The sequence below is a fragment of the Tripterygium wilfordii genome, chromosome 20 (genome assembly GCF_013401445.1).
Source record: "Tripterygium wilfordii isolate XIE 37 chromosome 20, ASM1340144v1, whole genome shotgun sequence".
NCBI classification, from domain to species: domain Eukaryota; kingdom Viridiplantae; phylum Streptophyta; class Magnoliopsida; order Celastrales; family Celastraceae; genus Tripterygium; species Tripterygium wilfordii.
The window spans coordinates 8,060,581-8,082,507 of NC_052251.1; the positions used below are offsets into that span (position 1 = coordinate 8,060,581).

At 36.4% G+C, this 21,927-nt stretch overlaps 2 protein-coding genes across 2 annotated transcripts; one reads left to right on the forward strand and one right to left on the reverse strand.

The window, feature by feature from the left end:
- Positions 1 to 342: 342 nt before the first annotated feature.
- On the forward strand, positions 343 to 10,378 carry LOC119986438 (serine/threonine-protein kinase STY13-like). The gene is made up of 6 exons (XM_038830997.1): positions 343 to 790; positions 1,464 to 1,585; positions 8,834 to 9,030; positions 9,200 to 9,374; positions 9,653 to 9,787; positions 9,919 to 10,378. The coding sequence occupies exons 1-6, from the start codon at positions 508 to 510 to the stop codon at positions 10,123 to 10,125; spliced, it is 1,119 nt and encodes a 372-aa protein (XP_038686925.1). The 5' UTR covers positions 343 to 507; the 3' UTR covers positions 10,126 to 10,378.
- A 7,658-nt stretch (positions 10,379 to 18,036) lies between these two features.
- LOC119986917 (bidirectional sugar transporter SWEET5-like) lies at positions 18,037 to 19,812 on the reverse strand. The gene is made up of 6 exons (XM_038831607.1): positions 19,770 to 19,812; positions 19,637 to 19,673; positions 18,831 to 19,047; positions 18,577 to 18,738; positions 18,258 to 18,377; positions 18,037 to 18,159 (listed from the first exon to the last, which is right to left on the reverse strand). Exons 1-6 carry the CDS (start codon positions 19,810 to 19,812, stop codon positions 18,037 to 18,039), a joined length of 702 nt encoding a protein of 233 aa, XP_038687535.1.
- Positions 19,813 to 21,927: the final 2,115 nt, after the last annotated feature.

Sequence of the window (21,927 nt, forward strand, 5' to 3'; positions counted from 1 at the left end):
TTTGTTGAAGTCGAGGAGCTGATTTGGCATAAAAAAAATAGGATAATAGTAGAGACCCCCAAAATTTGACCCCCAAAAGTTCTCTCAATCTATGTGACATTAAAATAACCATTGATTAAAAAACATATGTATTGCCCACTTCACATTCAATACTCCACATTAAATGAGTCTTTTGGGATAAGTTTGGGGTCTAATTGATTCTTTTTGATAAGTTTGGGGGTTTCTTTAATACTATTCCATAAAGAAAAAAAAATACAACTTGGGAGGGGCCGGGGGAGAGGAGAATGGCAACAGTCGGTCAGATTAGAACCCAACGTAGAAGTACTAGTGGACTAGTGGTGTTGAGGAGGCAACTCCATGTGACCACATGGCTTGCCTGATCGAAAGACAACTCCTCTGCTTCTACACGCCATTGACGAAGAATCCTCATTTTGGTTTTGGGTTTTCTGATCTGTGACCAATCAATCTATCAACAGAGAGAATACCCAAAAATTTTTAGAGAAAAAGATGAAGGAGAGCAGTGATGGGTTTGTGAGGGCGGATCAGATTGATCTGAAGAGATTGGATGAGCAACTAGAGAGGCATCTCAACAAGGTGGTGACTATGGAGAGGAACTCGAAGAGAGAGGATGGTGATGGCGTCGCAGCAACCACAATCAATAAGACTTCTTCCAAGAAGGAGAGGCAGGACTGGGAGATCGACCCTTCCAAGCTCGTCATCAAGTCTGTCATTGCTCGGGGCACCTTCGGCACCGTCCACCGCGGAGTCTATGAAGTCCAGGATGTCGCCGGTCTGTTACTTCCTGCTCATGTTCCCTTTTTCTTTCTTTGTTGAAATTTAACTTGTGTTTAGCTTTTGAATTATACTGGATACTGAATTGGTCTGCACAAGCGAATTCCACAATTTTGGTTTTGTCTTTCCTTTTGTGGGTAAATTAGAACTAATGAGAATGTGATTGGTATTTCACTATTGTGCACACTTTACTTTGATAGGTTAACTATCAGATTAAGTTCTGCACTGTGAGTCTGAACTATCTTTGTGGATTAGGTCATCTTACAATTCAATGATATGGGATGATGCAGTTTCCTTCCATACTTCGGGTTTTGTTTTTGTTTTTTCTTTTTCTTTTTGTCGTGGAATAAAAGTTATAAATCTCTTCCTATTGATGATGATGACTACGGCAATTTATTGCTTAATTTTCAATGGTTCTTAATCTCTTTGCAGTTAATTTTATCTCATATTTGGATGCAGCGATTCTGGCATGTCGATGTTGCAATAATAATAATAGGAATAACTATTAGTGTCTTGATTTGGCAAAATTGATATCTTTTTATGAATAACTTATCATATATTTTTTTTAATGCGCTTAGTATGATATATGCTTTGCATTCTGAGCAATCGATAATTTTATGTTTCATTTATTTCACTAAGAGTAGTTCCTTGGTCCACCAATTGATCCCCAGTTAAGCTACTTGATTGGGGTGAAGAGGGCAACAGGACAGACGCAGAAATTGCCGCTCTGAGAGCAGCTTTTGTTCAAGAAGTCGCTGTATGGCATAAGCTTGATCACCCGAATGTCACTAAGGTAACTCTCAACCTCAGCTGAAATTTTCTGTTTATCACTTGTTTTTAATGTTCGCATTTTTCTTAGGTTGAGGTAGTATTTAAATGGCTGCCATATGTCCGTACACTTTGAATACCTGTTTGTCTAGTCTGTGAAGTAATTGATAGACCTAACTTAATTTTTTTATTTTTTATTTTTATTTCTGAAGCTATGCTTTTAAGCTGTTTTAAATGAGTTAACCACATCCATAGTGACGACTTTCGTTTATGGTTTAGTAATTTTAATAGATAGACACTGAATTGAAGATCAGATTGCTACCCGAAGACTTAAATATAATCCTTGATGACGTAATTGATTATTTTGTACTCGAGAAGTTATGTCGCATAATTAATTTATGGCTCTACAAGAATTTTTTTTTCTGAAATCGGGTGTTTAAATTGGAATGAAAGTAATTTGGCTTGATATCTACATTTTTTGCATTTAGCCTTTCGTTCTCATCTTTTGTATGTACCTTTGTTTCTTTTCTATCTGTGGGCTTTTTTGGGGGTTGGATTTTGTTAAAAGATTACTTTGACTCCTTCTTGGTCAGTGTGATCTATGGCTTGTTATAGCGTCCCTAGAAGATCTACACTTCTGATTTCTGATCTGTTTATACCTTTAAGTACTCTCTTGTTAGTCCTGTGCAAGTTTTATACATATGAACAAATATGGGGAAAAGGAGATGAAATTTAGCAGGGATAGAGGATTTGAATATTTAAAGTTCTTTCAACTCCAATAATCATCTAATGTCCCTTGATAGCCCAAGTGTTGTCTTTATAGGCAACCCAAGAACCAAGACTAAAAGCATAAAGGAAACTAGTACAAATGCGAAAAAAAATTAATCAAAATTTCTTTTGAAGTAAAGATCTAATTTCTAGCCCCTTGAGGGACATCCGATAAAAATACTTAGGCTGGTTAATGTTCAGAATTTGTCTCAATACTATTAAGATCTAATGCTCTTGAAAGGAAATTATGGGTTTGGGCTCTTGCAATTAATGAAATATCTCTTCCATTCCATATGGGTATCGTCTTCTGTGCTGGCAAGATGCATTGGACATGTGGCTGTTTTGAAAATTCACCCTGCCCTCCAGCCCCCGTCTTGCTGACGCTATGTCAATGTAATCGCAACTGGCCTTGGGTGGCATCACTTTGGTACCCATCTGAATCAAATTCTTTTTGCATACAAAATAAAAAAGAAAACTAGGCAATCGGGCCAATGACGTTCTTTTTCTTTTGCTTCTTTCGTATTCCTGCCTTCTCGTTTTGGGTTCTTGGTGGCATGAAAGTCGAACTCATGGCACTAGTTGTTGTGGGATTTTTCTTTTAGTTACACTAGTTGGGGGTCATTCAAGGATGAAAGTTAATGCCCCCTAAGACTAATTGACTAAAGGGGGTGATCTGGTAGAGAATTCTCTAGTGGCAACGTTCTCTATCATTTGTGATTGTGCAACATTCAGCTTACTATCTATACTCTAGGGATATTGAATGATTCATTCAATCGCCATCCCCACCCCATTGTTTATGTAATAACATTCCTATATTCTTTTCCCTAGCATGGCAAGTGGGCAACAAAAAGTTGCCTAAGACATTTTGGAGAAAAGAGAGATAGAGTTGCTTATTAGTTTGAGTTTGTTCTATAAATAAGTTCATCTCAACCTCAGATACCCAACAACATAGTTTCAAATCCTTTGTTGTCTTTCTTGTTTAATTGGTTGATAGATATTTTACTGTGATGCCACTTGGGATTTCTATATGTGCCGTAGTAAGGTAGAAGTCTGGGAGGATATATTTGGCTGATTTTTCAAAAGTTATATTTTGATAATGGTTTAGCGTCTAGGAATAGTTTTGGAGGAGTGATAGGATTGTCCCACATCGAAAGATATGGGAGCTAAGGTGTTGTTTATAGGGGGGAGGTATGGGCCTCCCTTAGTACCCAAGGTTTTCTAGTATGGGCTGGGAGGCCTTGGGTACAGCCGGCCCATATGGGTGGGTGTTGGTTGGGCCTTGGGTGCTGAGCGTGTATGGGCGCGACTCTATCAATGGTATCGGAGCATGATCTTGTTGTGCCTTCAACTTGGGGCCGCGCCTGTGGAGTGGCCGGCCATGGTGCTCGACCAACGGGGGTGCGCCTGCCGGAGTGGTCGGCCATGGTGCACGATCAACGTGGGCGTTGGTCTTGAAGGGGAGGGTATTGATAGGATTGTCCCACATCGAAAGATGTGGGAGCTAAGGTGTTGTTTATAGGGGGAGGTATGGGCCTCCCTTAGTACCCAAGGTTTTCTAGTATGGGCTGGGAGGCCTTGGGTACAGCCGGCCCATATGGGTGGCTGTCGGTTGGGCCTTGGGTGCTGAGTGTGTATGGGCGTGACTCTATCAAGGAGAAACGAATGTATATTTTGTTTGGTGGGAAAAATTGTTTTTGGGTAACAATTTCCATGTTAAATATGCTATTTGTTCTCCAAGAACAAAACAATTTTTTTAAAAAAATATTTATTATTATTATTTTTAATTCTAAAATTTGAAACAAGTTTACACAAACATGTTTCTTGTTATGTTGTTATCATAAAACAATAACTACTGTAAAAAAAATATTACCAGGCATGTCCTAAGTTTTCTAATCCTTGTGTTAGGGACTTTACGCAGCCGGCTGAAACCCATAGCATTTGTTTGCATCAAGGCATTAAGTATTTGGCCTTATGTATCTGCGAATTTTGTAAAATGTTGGCAGTCATTTGATTCCCATTGACTCTCCCTTTTTCTTCTATGTAGAATTATAAATTTAACAAGAACCGTTAACTTACTCGATAGCTTTTCGAATTATTGCTATTTCACAACACCAAAAAGAAGAGGTAGCAAATTTTTTTCTGTCCAGAGTAAGGGGAAAGAATGTAAGAGTCCATTCCAAGTATTTATATATTATTGTCATTTCTTGCCCCCCCCCCCCCCCCCCCAAAAAAAATACCCCATCCTCCTTGCCCCTATTTCCTCACTTAAATTCATTGGAGCGCTGTTTAGTAACCTTTGCTATGGTTTCTTGCTGACCATGTTCATCTTTCTATTCTCTCATAATCTACTGTTGTATACTTGTATGGCTCCCATGTGAATTAGTCACCTTTCTGAAATTTTTAGGATTCAGGTATCAGAAAATTATACTGATTCCGTGCATACAAATAAAATGTTTATGAGATTCCATGTGCAAGCATTAACCAGGGTTAGCAAGCAAGCTTTGAGACCTGGAGTACTTAGGAACGGCAATAATTGTGTCACGCCCCTCTCTCCTAAGGTATACCGAAGTGTACCTAAACCCATAAGAACGTGACCGGCAGGGGACCCCATCCCCCGAACAAACCCTTAATCCAATATACCTAAATCAATATATAAAATAGTAACAACTCCTGAAATATAACATGGCATAGTCTCGCTAGAATACCACATATATACACCTATCGAAAACATCGGAGTATCTATACAACAGCGGAAATAAGAAGACTTATCTACCCGAGATCAGACTGAGCAAATAAGTAACATATATACAAATACAAAACCCCAAATCCTCAAAACCTGCTAAAGAAACAGCTCGAGGCTACACACCAGCTCATGCGTCCCGCCGCTGACCAGCATCACCTAAATCCAACTCACCTGAAAAGGAAACAAGAGGAGGGGTGAGCCAAGAAGCTCAGTAGGGCATAGAAAGGGAACACCGATATCAAAAAAAATAAGAAATCCAGGGATATGACGCATAATATGCAGCACAATAAATATACAATCATTGACAATTCAACCAAGTAATATGGTAGCCGATAAGGCTATACAGCACCGTAACCACAAACACTAATCTCCGGTAATCCATAATCCATAATCCACCCCTGGACCCACCCTAAACCTCGTAGGGTGTCTCCCAGTCTAGGTCCACACCGAAACTGGATGAGGATCGGATATCCCGATAGCATAGCCTACACCAGAGAGCGTCCCCTGTGATGCACCTCAGCTCAGACTGTCTACAGGTACGTACCCGATTGATTGTATAATCTATAATAATCCGATATATTGGGCTCCTATATGGGCCCCACAGTGTACCTCAACCACCTCCAATCACCCCACTCCCAAAGACGTACCAACAATGATAATCAACATAGAATACGTACAAATTATATAAACAGGTCGTATTTCCACCCCCGGAAACCGACAGAACAACAATATAGTAAGAGTCCGTGAAACCGGAACCCTAGAATCACACGCAAGATACATAGAAAACCCCTACCTGAAAATCAGAAACCGAATACCACGCACGCATCCCCCATAAACCCCTAACTCTGAAAGTCAACCTGCTTCAAATCTCAACCGGGATCACCGTCTACATCGAAAAACACATTATACGAAAATACAGTTAAAATACGTTCGGTTAACCATGGTCAACGGTCAACGGGCAAACCGGATCAAATGGGTCAAAACCGGGTGAAATGGATCAAAATCGGGTCAAAACGGGTGAAATGGGTCAAAACAGGGTTAAACCGGGTCAAATGGGTCAAACTGGGTTGAACCGGTCAACACATCAGTCAACCGAGTCAACTCGGCCTGACTCGGTCAACTCGGCCGGAACCCATTCAACGTCACCGCCGGCGATCCGGCCACCCGGCCACCCAAACCTGCCAAATCTTATATCAAATTGAAGAGCTCGATGAAATGAACTCATAGGTACCTGAATCAAGCCAAACCGTCACCGGAATCGGCCGGATCGACCAAAGAAAGTTCACGGTGGCCGGAACTTCAATCTCAGATTTCTCCCAAACCGGAGCTCCGATCGACGTGATTCAAGTTGGGTTACACTCGTCTCGTCCGTACGCTTCTTTTGAGTCACTGTCGCCGGAATCATGATCTCACAGTTGAACCCGTTTTAGAGAGAGAAAGAGGAGAGAGAGAGAAAATCATGAGAGAAGAGGGTATTTTTGCAATTATTTATTTATTTTTTTTATTTTCTTTAATTTTTCTTTTATACAATATTTTACTTTCAAAAACACCCATATTTCAAAAACACCCCTAACTAAAATGTTCAAATTAACTTCAAAAATTTATAATAAATCCAATTTACATCCGATTCGAGTAATTCTTGCGCCAATAATTTTCTTTTTAAATCCCCCATTTATTAAAAATATTTTCATATTTTTTTCTTGATTTAATTTTTATTCTCCCTAAATCCCGATTCACGATTACCGAGGTTCACTCCACCTCGATCAATGTGTCAAAATACCATAAGTAGTGTATAATCGGGTCAGGATATTACAAATTGAGTATACCTAAATTAGCTGTTTTGGCTCTTGAATCTAAGCTTTTAGCATAGCTGATTGAGCTTAATAACATACATCCTCAGTGACGGCTTTGCTGTTCTATGAAGCTGTAATTTTAGTATATGGATAATGAAATTAAGATAGATCACTTCCACAATGCCATAATTATTGTTAGGTAATAGCATTTAAAATATGATCCTTGATGACGTAATTGATTATTTTTGTTTAAAGGCTCAACAATTTTTTTTCCCAAAATCTGGTGTGTTTACATTGGTATGAAACTATGAAAGTAATTTGCATCGTATCAACATTCTTTGCATTTATATTTTTTCTCTATTTTTGTATATAGAAATAATACCATTGTTTTTTTTTTTTTATGTGTTAGTGAATTTTTGGGGCTGGATTTTGTTAAAAAAAACTACTATTGCTTGGCTTGATATGGCTTGCTGTCGCATCACTAGAAGATCTACATTTGTGATCTGTTTCTAGCTATAAAGATTGTGTTAGTATTAAGCAACTGTTACACATATGAAGAAATTTGAGGAAAATGAAATGAAGTTTAGTAGAGAATGAGGATTTGAATTCTCATAATTCTGTCAGCTCTAATAATCATCCAGCATCCCTTGGTAGTCTTAAGTATTGTTTTCATACAGGCAACCTAAAACCCATCACGAAAGCATACAAAACCCTAAACGAAAGCATAAGTGAAAGAATAACATGTCTAGAAATTAAGCAATTAAAATCTCCTCAAGTATAAAAGATATAGTTTCTAGTTCTATATCTGATATGAGCACACTTAAATCTTTAGGCATGCCGTCCCTTCTAGTGGCATGGTTCCCTAATATTGCTGATTACGCAACATTCAGCGTAGTCTCTAAGGATATCAGATGATTCATGAAATGGTCATCCGATTGTGTTTATATGATGGCTGCTGTTATCATTTTTCTTACCATAGTGACAAAAATTGCCCAAAACATTTTAGAGAAAGATAGATGGAGTTGCATATTAGTTTGAGTTTGATCTGTAAAACATGCTCATATTCTCATCTCAACCTCAGTACCAAACTTACATAGTTTCAAATTCTTTATTATTTCTTTTTTCTAATTGATTGGGAGGTATTAATATGCATTTCTACCCGAGATGTCTATATTTATAGTACTGAGGTAGAAGCCTAAGTTTTCTGTTTGTGTTATGGACTTCACTCAGCAGACTGAAATCTATTTACTTGTATGCCTGATAGTGATGGCAGAAGGAATTTTGCGCCATTTATTGGAAACTTTTGTAAAATTTTTGAAGTCATCTGATTCCCATTGGATGTTCCTTCTTTCTTCAATGTAGAAGTATAAATTTAATAAGAAATGTTAAGCTACTCTAGAGATTCTCAAGGTCTTTTAATATGTTTAGCATGTATTTTAAGAAAGGTTTGGTATTTCGTCTTGTCTATGATATTACATCAACATATGAATGATTTATAGCGGGAAAGAGAAAGGGAAAAGGTAAATTTCTTTTACATCACTGATCACTGGCATTCCATAATCCAGAGTAAGGTGAAAGAATATAGGAGAGAGTTCATTCAAAATTTTTTTTGAATAAATAAATAAAAGTGTCTATGTCTATGTTCCTCTTTCTTGGTCTCCCCTCTTTCATCAGTTAAGTTCAATGGAGCGCCATTTATCAGGCTGAAGCTCTTACGATTCAGGTATTAGAATTTTACTGGTTCGGAGCCTACACTTAAAATGTTCATGAGATTGGATTTGCTAGCATTCACCAGTGTTAGTAAGCAAACTTTGAGAACTAGAGTGCATAGATATAGAAAAGATCTTTATTATTGTTTATTACGGTTGCCTTTTTAAGAAATTTCTCTCAAGTCTGTGTTATTTTCTCATATTTAATGTTCGATATTGTTGTAGTCTCTTTTATATTAATTTTGGCGCATCGATTCCAGTTTATAGGGGCCACAATGGGCTCATCTGAGCTACACATACAGACTGAGAGTGGCCAAATTGGCATGCCAAGCAATGTTTGTTGTGTTGTTGTGGAATATCTTCCTGGCGGTGCCCTAAAATCTTATCTCATAAAGAACAGGAGAAGAAAGCTTCCATTCAAGGTGGTGATCCAGCTGGCACTTGATCTTGCAAGAGGGTACGTGTGTCATTTTTCCCTTTTATTTATTTTTATATGTTTCTTTTCTGCATTTTCTTTTGGCAATTCAACAGTGAGTTTCTTTTTGTATGAAAAACTCAACTATGACTTGAACCTTCTAGTTTTTGCTGGCTAAGCACTTGGAATCTAATTAAGTTTTTGTTTTCAGGTTGAGTTACCTTCACATGCAGAAGATTGTTCATAGAGATGTAAAGACAGAGAACATGTTATTGGACAAGAGCCGTACTGTAAAAATAGCTGATTTTGGTGTTGCTCGTGTTGAGGCGTCAAATCCTAATGATATGACTGGCGAAACTGGGACACTTGGTTACATGGCTCCTGAGGTATTTAGTTCATTTATTTTCAGTTTAGGGTGGGAGTTTGCCACAAATGATGATCTCTGTTATTAATCTATTTTTGAAAAAAGAAAACTAAGTGTACTACTGGCCCGATATTGTAGAAAACATAAGCCTATCATTTGATTGCGTACACGTTGTTGTGTGTCATGAACTGGGTGCTATAAAAACAAAGTGGGTCCTGGGCGGAGCCACAATCCTACAATAATGTAACCCCTTTTTATTCAGTGCAGTGATCAATGACTCATCATATGTGTGTGTCACAGGTTCTCAACGGCAACCCGTACAATAGGAAATGTGATGTATACAGTTTTGGAATCTGTTTATGGGAGATATATTGCTGTGACATGCCATATCCCGACCTTAGTTTTGCGGAAGTGACTTCAGCCGTGGTCCGCCAGGTAAAATTTTTGTTTGTATGCCCGTATATATAAATTGTAGAGGAGATTGCTTGGAGAATCTTATTTCAGCGGGTAGGCGGAATATGTTTTGCATGACATCATGATCATAATTTCTTGTTCTAAAACTGCAGAATTTGAGACCAGAGATACCAAGATGTTGCCCAAGTGCTCTAGCTAATGTAATGAAGCGTTGCTGGGATGCTAACCCTGATAAGCGACCTGAGATGGATGAAGTCGTCTCTATGATGGAGGCCATTGACACATCAAATGGTGGTGGTATGATCCCTGCCGATCAGCAGCAAGGTTGCTTTTGCTTTCGTAGGCACCGCGGCCCTTAGAATGACAACCCCTGTAAGCAGATGTACATTTGATGTATGGTTGTTTCAAAGGGACATCAAAGATCGAATTTGTATATGTGATGAAGGTGAGAAAAATGCACATTTCAAGCAGGGACGGTGGGCAGGTGATGAGTATAGGTTGAGGAGATTTGATATGACCATTATGTAAAAGATCTAATTTTCCCACCCATTAATTTGGTTTTTGCACCCATTAAAATGTCATTGAATTTCTTTTCTCTATTTCCACGTAAAATTCTCTCTTTCATTTGCACCACAAACAACCATTTTGCCTTTTGCACCCACTAAAGGGTCATTGAAAAATGTGTGTAATTGTTGTCTCTATTTCTATAACAAAATTCAATGTAACAAACTCTAGAACGTAACTTTATGTCATTCTATCAATCAATTCAAAAGTAGTTTCATTACTACATGGTCTCAATTGTTTCTAGAAGCTCCGAACCCTTCAATTATTTTGAGGCTCCAAACCATTTACAATCATTTTAAGATAAGCTCATGCGTGCCAATCAGCTATTTTATTATCTTCCAGTATATTAATGGTTTGGGGTTATTATGAGTGTCCATCCTCTCATCATTGATTATTTTCTCTTCTATATTCTTTTTGTTCATCATTTATATCCAATATAATAGTGGATCATTTGAAATTCTGATTGAAGATTTAAGATTGCCAAATGATTCTAGTGAGGTAAATATATCTCTACATGGAGTATCCTTTCAGTTTATATTAATTTTTATTCTCCAAAATAATATTGATTAATTGAAAATGCTAAAGTGAACTTATATTTTGCCAAGATGAAACTTTAGAAATGAAATACAACAACAAGACGAATTTGATATGATATAAGAAAGTGAAGAAAAAATTGGAGTTGACGTTACACATATACTTTGTTAATTTATCTATATGGTTTTTTTGAATTGAATAATTTGTCAAGTATTCAATTCGCGTGAATCATTAATTGAATGAGTTCAAAATACTAGGCGTAATATGAGATTTGTCAATATTACGAAAAGGTAAGATATTAGTGGATTTGGGAAAACACCAAGATCACTATTACAATGTGAATGTGGTGGCATCTACAAAAGTAAAAAAACTTCAACAAGAGTAACTAGCACAAAAAAATTTTGTCCATTCAGAGTGAAAGGAATGACATTGAACATGGGTGATGATTGAATGGTAAGAGTGGTATGTGGAACACATAATCATTCTCCGACATTATATATGGAGGAACATTCATACGTCGAAAGTCTTTCTCCCGCAGAAAATGATATTGTTAGATATGTCTAAGAATATGATGAAGCCACGCGACATCTTGTATACAGTAAAGAACAGGGATCTTGAAGATGACAATATTAGTTGCAACGTCGAGCTAGAGTTGTTCACACAATAATTTAAGCGTAAGTCAATAACTGATAAAGTTAGTCTACTTAGGAAGTTGCAGCGTCGAGCTAGAGTTGTTCACACAATAATAACCCATTGTAGTTACTCCAAGAGCACTTGCAATGGTGTAAGTTTTGCTGAGCCGACAAAAATTAATATTGGGTCCCACCTCTATTACACAAAAAATAAAGTTAAACACGTCTCCCAATACAACCACATCAAAAAAACACAAATTCCTATACATTATTCATTCTCATCCAACATGGAGGCTTCATGTTATCTACAACAAAAAACTACACCAAAACACAATCTCTCATACAGCCACATCAACAAAACACAAAATCTCATATATTTTTGATGGCCTAGCAAAACTTGCACCATTGTAAGTGCGAGCAATCTTGCATAAAAGGAGAGGTGAGACCCGACTATGAGAAGACTAAGCTACAGTAGGAAAAGACAAGTCAAAGAAGTGGGACCCATTATACAATAAAAGAAAAGTTTTGATTTGCAAAAATAGAACGGAACCGCACGGAGGCAATTGAAAGAAGCCTATTTTTTGGGCGCTGGAGCCGTCACCAGTGTTTGAGCGGGCCAGAATGTACATGCGAGAACAGCAGCTTGAATTTTGGCCGTTCGAGTGCCCCCGGCAAGGAAAAATGTAAATTTTGATTTCTTTTAGGTTTCATAGTTTATAACCCTGCTATATAAAGGGACCATGAAATTTTGTGATACACAATATTTTCTGAGTTTTTTGGGCAGCAAACCTTCTTCTCTCCAAACTTTTACAAAGGTTCAAGGAATCAAGGCTTATTACCCAACTTCAATTCCATCACTCCCAAGGGGGTTTCTTCATCTTTACTCTATGTATTCTCTTTTTGGTTTTGTTTTTGATTCTTGGATGATGATTGTAACTAAATCTTATTGGTAGGGTTTGATGAGTGCATGATTTTGATTCAATAATTCTTATCTTTAATTTCCATGCTTATAGTTTATTGTTTATTTGATTGCTTGATCACCAATTGGGTATACAATTAGGCTCACCTAGCTAAGACTAAAGAACGAACATAACTCATGTGTCTTAGTGGAAAATTAGAGAAATCAATTGTCGAATGCTGAGAACACGGTTTAAAGGATTGGTTGGTTGTTATAGTTCTTTAGATTATAACGAGTTATTAGTTTTGAATTAACGAATGTGAACGAACATGATTAGTCCATTGTTTAATGATTTTTTTGGCACCGTAAATGAACGAACCAACAAATTACCCTTGAATTGGAACCATATATCATGTGCTTGTTGATTGAATGCTTGTAATAGAATTGTCAGGTGAAATCATTACCCTAGCACTTTTCTCATTTTGATAACAAAATCTGAATTTTGCTTCTCGTTAGTTTTAATTAATTTCATCATCAATCATCCGTATTTACTTTTCATCCACATCAGTTCATATCAACTGTTAGGTTAGATACATAAATTTAATTAGACCAGTCTCTGTGGGATCGACCTTATACTGATATACACCGTGCTATACATATTCTTGTGCATTTGTGAGAAATATTACATCACAATTTTGTCAACCTATGATCAGCTCTTGAATACCTTTACAAAGAGAAGATACGTGATATTAAAAAGGACAAATAGGTCCCAACATTAGAAAGTATTGTCGAAAGAACAAGTTAATCTTGATATAGCCAACATATTTGACATGACAGAAGGTTATCTTTCAATTATTTCAGATGAATAATAAGATGATCATCTTCTCCAAAACAAGTCCCCCCTGGCTTTTTCATTAAAAACCTTAGAGGTTCCTCTATGAGAGGTTTGGTGGAAGGATCGATCGGGCCATCTCCATCAGAAAGTTCCAAGGACTTCCCAAGAACACTTGGGCTTATTCGTCAAAACCTTATAGGTTTCTCCACGAAAGGTTTTGTGGAAGGATTGGCAAAGCCATCTCTACCAAAAAAGTCCAAGGGACTTCGCAAGAACACTTGAGTTCATTCGTCAAAAACCTTAGAAGTTCCTCGATCCATAAGAGGTTTGGTGGAAGGATCGACCAGGCCATCTCCTCCAAAAAAAGTCCAAGGGACTTCTGACCGGACCTCTATTTTGAGGTCCTAATACTATCTAATTAGGAGGTTCTAGTGCTTATAGTGATTCATTTGTGTTTAAATAAAGTAATTTTACCCTTATACATGTTTCCCGTTGGTTCTGCAGGAAATCGGGCTTAAATGACTGAATTGGGCACTTTTTGCTGTGAGGTGTCGGGACTTAGATTATGAAGATATTCTTGAAGACTACAAGCTCCAACGGTACACTAATCTATGGCCGAGATTGAATTGTTTTATGAATGGATTAGATTACAACAAGACTTGAAGGGTTAAGATGATCATTTAAAGGTGAATCCAATGGTTGTGCATAAGACAACATTCTTGCTTGCAATTTTTGACTTAAAAGAATATCTTACTTGATTTTTGGAGTCAAAGATGGCTGCAAGTTGCCACACATTTAAAAGGAAATTGTTGGAGATACCAATGCCAAGATTTGGTGCAAGTTTGATCAAATGGTCAAAGATGACAAAATTGTTGGAGATACCAAGGTCAAGATTTGGTGCAAGTTTAATCAAATGGTCAAACATGGCTGCAAGTGCACATGACAACTCAAATCTTGCAAAGCTAGACTTGGAAAATAATGCAAGTGCAACGGCTACATATTGCAAGGTTGAGATTTAATTTGAGGATTGACTTCTCGAAGAGGAAGCCACCATAGGAGTATTGTTTTTTTCTCTCTATTTATCTCTCTAAGTTTTTCTTGGTTTCGGGTGATTTCGTGTGTAGACATTGATTTTCATCTATAAAATTGATGTTTATGTCCATTATGATGAGTGGCTAAGTTCTCTTTCTAGTTTCTAGTCCCAAACGGTGGGTGCTCGGTTTCGATTACTTAAGGTATGCTCAAAGAATCGTAGCTTCGATTTCTCTCTTTTAATTTCGTGATAGTTGTGTGATTGGATCTATGGGAATGACATATTTGCTTGTATTCTTGGATTGTCTAGTCTAGGGATTGCATCTAATGCGTTCGATTGAGAATTGTTAAACCCATTGCATGATTTCCTTAATTAATTGAGTTTTTCATTGCATAGCTATTAATTATGTGTATTGATGATGGGGTTTTGGGTTAAATTAGGAATGTGCATGGGAGAGTTATGGTTAATTGATCTTTGAGTGTGAAACTAGGGTGTTAGCCAAGCCAAGCCCCAAGGGGGAATATTAATTCATAATATTAGGTGCTTATCACTTTGCGTTCATCGTAGATTAAGAGACCCGATGGCCTACATGTATGAATTGAAGTCTTATAACCCAATTCTCTTTGCATATGCATGATTGATAGTATCACACAATGCATTGTGTATGGTTGTGTGTGTTTGCAATGATACCTTGAGTATGAGAACCGAGTAGTCACCGGGACGGATTAGAGACTAGGTTTTTAATTAATTGTTTTAAATCCAATTTGTGCTTACTTTGATTACAAAATCGCTCATGCTACCGAGTCATTCGGCCCATTTCTTTTACTTGCTTTAATTTGATATTCATTGTGTTTATTAGTGTTAGCTAGTCATTTGCATATCATTCACTTCAAATTTGCATTGCTTCCTCGTGGATCGATACCGGACTCACCGGTTTATTACTTGACGATACCCTACACTTGGGGTAAGTACACACACACACTTTGGTGTCGGTCAACTTCTCAAGAGTAGTTGGGTTTATTCATCAAAAACCTTAGAGGTTCCTCCACGAGAGGTTTGGTGAAAAGATCGTCCGAGTCATCTCCACCAAAAAAGTCCAAGAGACTTTCCAAGAACACTTAGGTTTATAAGTCAAAAACCTTAGAGATTTCTCAACGAGAGGTTTGGCGGAAGGATATAACGAGTCATCTCCCCCAAAAAAGTCCAAAGGACTTCCCAAGAACACTTGGGTTTATTTGTCAAAAACCTTAGAGGTTGCTCCATGAGAAGTTTGATTGGCTTAATGATTGGAACCAAAAAAATCCTAGCAACTTCCCAAGAACACTTGGGTTTATCTTCAATACAAGCGGGGGCATGCATTTGTATAGGCCCATTGAACAGCAAGATTTGCTTGGTACGCAGGACTAGCTGGACAAGCAGAATTAAGGCTCGGCTTGGACAAGTCGGAACCAAGGTTGGAGGGTAATTGCAGAGGAGTAAAAATCCACATCAAAAATCTAACCTAAGGGACCAATGAGGTGACGACATGTATCATGCAAGTAAAGAGTAGAACGTGGGATCAATTACATGATCTCACGTCCAAGCTAGGGGATCGGCATGGATCTCACAACAAAGGCAAGAGATCGGCCACAATAAGGTATTGGACGGTTCAATCTCAACCCTGATATTATGGAGAAGATCTCGCAACTGGTTATTAAGAGAATAATAAATCCCTTGATTTAAGGAGAATATGCATATTATAAATAGTAGAAAGAAACTCAAGGTATGAGATTCTTTCTCCATTTTCAAAAATACTAACGGAGCGTCCTCGGTCACCACCGTGGAGGTCAGATTTACTGTTTTCTTGTTGTAGGTGATCAATAATTGAAGTGAAGTTTTTATGTTGCATTGGGGCCCAAGAAGGTGAGATTCTTGTTCCACAGACATTAAATTGTCAAATATTTATTTATTTATTTGATAAGAAAATGGATGAGAGTTTAGGGTTTAGACTCTAGGGTTAACTTTGATTCATGTTAATTTGATCGACACAAGTATAGGGTACAAAAATTAAACGTAAATTTAAAGGTCTATTTGGTATCACATTCGTTTCTTGTTTCTTGTTTTAATTTTCAAAAAATAGAAAATAAAAACAAAAAATATTGTTTGGTTGTATTTTCTGTTTTGGTTTTTATGAAAACCAAAAACAGGTTTTCAAAATTTTTGAAAACAAGAAAAAAAGGTTTTTAAAAGTTTTGGAAACAAAACCAATAACATTTATTATAGATTACACTTTCTTTAAGATTCAGATTGCAAATTGCATAGAGATATGAAGACAATGATCAAATATACTTTGGGTTATTATTTTATTTCTTATATTTTTTTCTTTATGCTAATGCTTTCAATGGTGAAAAACGGCAAAGGCTGTAGTTTTAAAAAATATAGTAGTGTGAATATATTCCATTACTATGAAAATTAAAGTATAAACATACTTTCTTTTTTTTTCTTTTTTTTTTTACAGTTTTATGCTTTCAGCTTTTGTTTTCAATTTTTCTTTTCAGTTTTAAGTGTTCAACCAAACAAGTTTCAATTTGATGTTTTCATTTTATGTTTTATGTTTTTGTTTTTTATTTTTGTTTTCAAAATTTTTGGAAGTGATACCAAACACAACCTTAAGTTATTGATTGTTGATTAGTTTGTAATTAGTTGCAGGATTTTCTCGTCAGTTGTGTGATTCTGTTAGTCTAAAAATATCTAGGTATCCCAAGTTTGAAAAAAATTGAATATTATCTTTACGAAAAAATACCCCTATTTCTTTAAAATTACTAGTCCAATTCATCTTCCACACATTTTTACATCATCTTATGACATCATTACTTTTTTACCTTCTTTTCTTAAACTAAATTCAAAACATTTTATCTTTCAAAATACATATTAGATTTCGAAAAAAAATTACGTTTTCATATCAACGCGATTGGGCTTGTAAAATGTATTTTAAAAATAAAAATAAAATAGCAACTGCTTGAGATCCAAGTGCGATAGTGGAGGGATATATTGCTTATCATATAAAATATGTTTTAAAGATGGTAATCTAAGGCTCCACGAAAAATGCACAAATAAATACATAGTATTCTCATCCTCCACAAACCAAAGATCTTTAGTTATCATAAAGGTTATTGGTCCCTATAAGATATATTTTTTTGTGTAAAACATGAAGATTTATGGATGTTGGTAAAATTATAAATACGGATACAAAACCATCAAAACAGTAACCCTCAAACAGAAATTGAATTATTAAATCTAACCGAAATCCAAAAACAAAAATAAATTGGGACTGCATCTCATAAGAAGTGTGGCTCTTTACCTTCCTAAGACGCCACCCTTTCGGGTTTAAAGAAGATACTAGTTTGATAGATGCATGTCTCATTATACATGTTCTACTTTTTTTTTTTTTGCTATAAGAGTAGGTCATTTCTTATTCCAATACATGTCATTTTTAGATAAACACTTGTTTTTGGTCACCAAACCAATTGTAAGCTTCATTAGAGATCAATAACGCTTAAATTTTTCTTAAACAAAAAGGAGTACAAATCTCACAACAAATTGCAACAACCACATTTGAAAGAATGATCATTTAGCAAAAAAAGTTGCATTGAAATTAATTGAAGGACTTGTCCTTAATACAATAATGGAATTAAGGTCATAACCATATATGGTACTTAACAAAAATGTTGTACTAAATGATTGTAACTATTTATCGTCAACCCTAATATAAGATGTGAAAAATTAATATTCTTGTTAGGCTTTTGACATTTGAACTTCTGATCTACCGTCGTCGTCGTCCCAATTAGTCGACTTGTAGTAACATGCATACAGTATAAGTTGAGCCAAACCCGAAAGCGTTCCCAACCCATTAGGAATCTATCATAATTTATCAAAAAAAAAAAAGGTTAAACTTCTGTTAATTAAACATTTAAGTTTGAATCGCAAACTAATTATTTGTTTAATATGGGACTTACCAAGACATAAGGATCAAATTTGAGGAGTGCATATATTGCCCAACAAAATCCATTGCAAAAGTTTGCAAGTGATAGGGAGAATGGCATGTACTTGACGCTCTTCGTCCTAATCACGCGTCGCTGCCAATATATGAATACACAGAAGGAAAAGAAATTATTAACAACGTATTAAAGGCAAAATCAATGATGAAGAAATTCGATGTATATGTATATAGAATTAAGTCAAATTACTTAAATTGACACTATTTCATTAGTTTTGAAATACCACACGAACATATGACACGATGTACCAAGATTAATGAAAAATAATTTCTCTTACCGCGACTGTTAACGGTGAAGTGTACATAATCACATTGAAGACTATGCAGAGTATCCCAACAATCATAGCCCTATTTTTGGTGGTATGGAAAAAATATATGGTTATGAAAACCACAATTGCCATGAAGATCAGTTCAATCATCAGCACCAACATGATCTTTCGCTGCAAAACAAACCAGAGTAAGTACGTACGAGGTCAAACAAAACCAGATCAAAATTTTCCCGCAGATTCAAGTTCTAAAGATCGTAGATTACCCGCTTTTGCCAGGGAGAGTATAAGAAGAAGATGGAAACATAGACGACCTCCATTGCGAGACCGATACCATTGATTGTAATGACAAGAATACTGTCTGGTTGGACGAAAGGCATGCCGTAGAAGCTCCACATCATGCAATTAAGCACAGTTGCTAGGTAAGGATCAGGCTTGAACTCCTCCACTGCCTTTTGCTTCCATATCTTAATGAATGTTGGACTGTATGTAATAATATATAATGTATCAATTAAACTTTCCATTTCTATTCATACATACACATTATTCTAACACTATATGAAAACCCATATATATATGCCTGGACTGGACATCCTGCATAGGGTAGAAGACGGCCATTGGCGGATTTAGAAGTTGCAATCTAGGGGACAAATTTATATTAGGGTTGCAATTGAAGCCTTTTGTCATTTGTACTGAGTGAGGACACTTCAATTCATTTATACACATTCTAAGAGATTTTGCAATCTTATAAATAGATAAGAACACTTTTTTTGGTATTCGAGATACCACCAAGCTCAGCATGCATGCCTTTCGAAGTAGGCATAAATCTCGAGCCTTCAGAACAGCCCGCACCACATTAACGACATATATGTAAAACTTGGCCGAAACCCATTTGGGTGAAAATGGGGTTCCTAACCCCTTCCTAGAAGTGGGCTGAAAGCCCACAAGATTAGGAAAACCAATGAAAATAATCCCAATTTGTTCGAACTTTCGACCTTAACATCCACCCTAAGTTCATAGATATAATCAATTAAGCTATTGTTCTGTGTCTGAGAAAAAGAAATAAGCTTACATTGGTGAGAGAAACAACCCAAAAGAGATTACATTTCCTGCAAATACATGCAGAGTAAGAAATTAGTGTAATGTAGAGAGGAAAAACATCCTAAACAAATGGTAAAAATGATCGACTAAGGTTTTAGACGTACCGATGATGCCTACGATGGTTCTAGCTCCCTCTCTATCGACCATTATTGAATAGTTGGTTCGGGCTAATTGAGATTAATGTGTAAGGAAAAAAAAAAAGGTGAGGTGAAGGAAACAAAGGTGTAGTACTTGTTTGCTGTGATCAGATATATATATATATATATATATATATATATATATATATATATATATATATGTGTAAGATGAAGAGAAAGAAACATGTTGTCAACGCATGCAAAGTAATCGGAGCAAACATAAGAGGAATTGCTAAATTTGTCTTTTGCAAACTAGGTGGGACGTAAGTCATGGCAATTCATGGTAGTAAAGTGTTATTGGGTTTCGATATTGAACCACATCCACCCATATTTCTCGGTCAATTTCAATACAGATTATGTTTTTGTTGAGTGTTGAGTGTTTAGAATTTAGAGTTTACGGTTGTTCACGTGGCACTAATTACAAACTTTAAAAAATTATCAATAGAATAAAATTTTGAAAATAATTTGATTATTAAAAAATATATTTAAAAAAAAACTAAATTTAAAATGTAATAACATTTATTTAGTAATCTAGCTTTATGATTTATTTAAGAAACTTTTTGTTTTTTTATGTGCAAGTCAAATCAAATTCCAAGAGTAGAACGTGGGATCACATGATCTCACGTCCAGGTTAGGGGATCTACTTGGACTGGAGCTCGATGCGATCCCAGTATGCTGAGAGCGAGCCAAGAGAGATCGGCGCTCCAAGGAGAAGAGGCTGAGGGCCGAACGGGATCCAAACGCGGTCAGGATTGGCATGATTTCTCGTGCGCATCAGAGGGTGATGAAGGCACTTGACAACCTCTCTATTCATCAGGGAGATTAGAAGATGTGAAATACTGAGGAGAATGTATGTCCCAACTTTGGAGTTGTACAATGGCCGAAACGTATCCCGCTGCCCATCTTGAAGGCTACATGTAGAGTATGACCCTCTGAGAGGGGGATGAATTAATCTTGTGCAAGGTCTTCCCCTCATCCTTGGGGCAAGCACCTATGAGATGGTTCCACTAGCTTCCCCCATGATCAATCGAATCATAGAGGCAATTGGCCAAACTATTCATTTCTAGATTCATAGCAGGAAGTAGGGAGCCAAAGACTATGAGCACCCTTCTCATTATGAAGCCAAATCGAGGGGAAGGCGTGAGCGACTACCTTACTATCTCTCAAGGTACTTGGAGGTCTATTCGGAGGTGGAAGATTGTAATGAGAACGAAACTCAAGGTATGATATTCTTTATCCATTTACAAAAATACTCACACTCGCTATGAGATTTAAACTTGAGTGTCAAATTGTCCTCGGTCACCACCGTGGTCGTCGGACTTACTGACTCTCTTGTTGTGATCAAGAATTGAAGTGAAGTTTTTATATTCTATTGAAAGATTGGAGTTCAAGGCCTTCATATTGCATTGAGGCCTTAGAAGGTGGTGAGATTCTTGTTCCACATACATTAAATTGTTTGATATTTATTTATTTATTTGATAAAGAAATGGATGAGAGTTTAGAGTTTAGACTTTAGGGTTAATTTTGATTCATGTTAATTTAATCGAGACAAGTTTAGGGTACAAAAATTAAACGTAAACTTATTTATTGCTGATTAATTACTAATTAGTTGTAGGATTTTCTCGTCATTGGTGTGATTCTGTTTGTCTAAAAAATCTCTAGGTATCCCAAGTTTAAATATGTTAGCTCATCTCGACATGACATGGAAAACTGACTCACCATGTGACGAGAAAAAATTTGAATATTATTTTTTGGACAAAAATATCTCTATTTTTAAGACATCATTGTTTTTTTTTAACCTTCTTTTCTTAAACTAAATTAAAAATATTTTATCTTTCAAAATACATGTTAGATTTCGGAAACAATTACGTTTTCAGAATCAATGCGGTTGAGATTGTAAAATGTATTTTAACCAAAAAAAAAAGTTGCGAGTGCTTAAGATCCAAGAGATAGTGGAAGGATATATTGCTTAGCATATAAAATATGCTTTAAAGATGGTATTCTAAGGCTCCATGAAAAATGCACAAATAAATACATAGTATTCTCATCCTACACAAACCAAGGATCTTAGTTATAATAAAGGTTGTTGGTCCCTATAAGATATTTTTGTGTAAAACAAGAATTT

Bases quoted from the DNA above. Each gene is read 5' to 3' on its own strand.
- LOC119986438 (XM_038830997.1), top strand. From the start codon at position 508: ATGAAGGAGAGCAGTGATGGGTTTGTGAGGGCGGATCAGATTGATCTG. The intron at 791-1,463 runs GTCTGTTACTTC...ATTGATCCCCAG, and splicing joins TGAAGTCCAGGATGTCGCCG to TTAAGCTACTTGATTGGGGT. The intron at 9,788-9,918 runs GTAAAATTTTTG...CTAAAACTGCAG, and splicing joins CTTCAGCCGTGGTCCGCCAG to AATTTGAGACCAGAGATACC.
- LOC119986917 (XM_038831607.1), bottom strand. From the start codon at position 19,812: ATGGTCGATAGAGAGGGAGCTAGAACCATCGTAGGCATCATCG. The intron at 19,048-19,636 runs GTAAGCTTATTT...TATTACATACAG, and splicing joins GGGTTGTTTCTCTCACCAAT to TCCAACATTCATTAAGATAT. The intron at 18,160-18,257 runs GTAAGTCCCATA...AAATTATGATAG, and splicing joins AATTTGATCCTTATGTCTTG to ATTCCTAATGGGTTGGGAAC.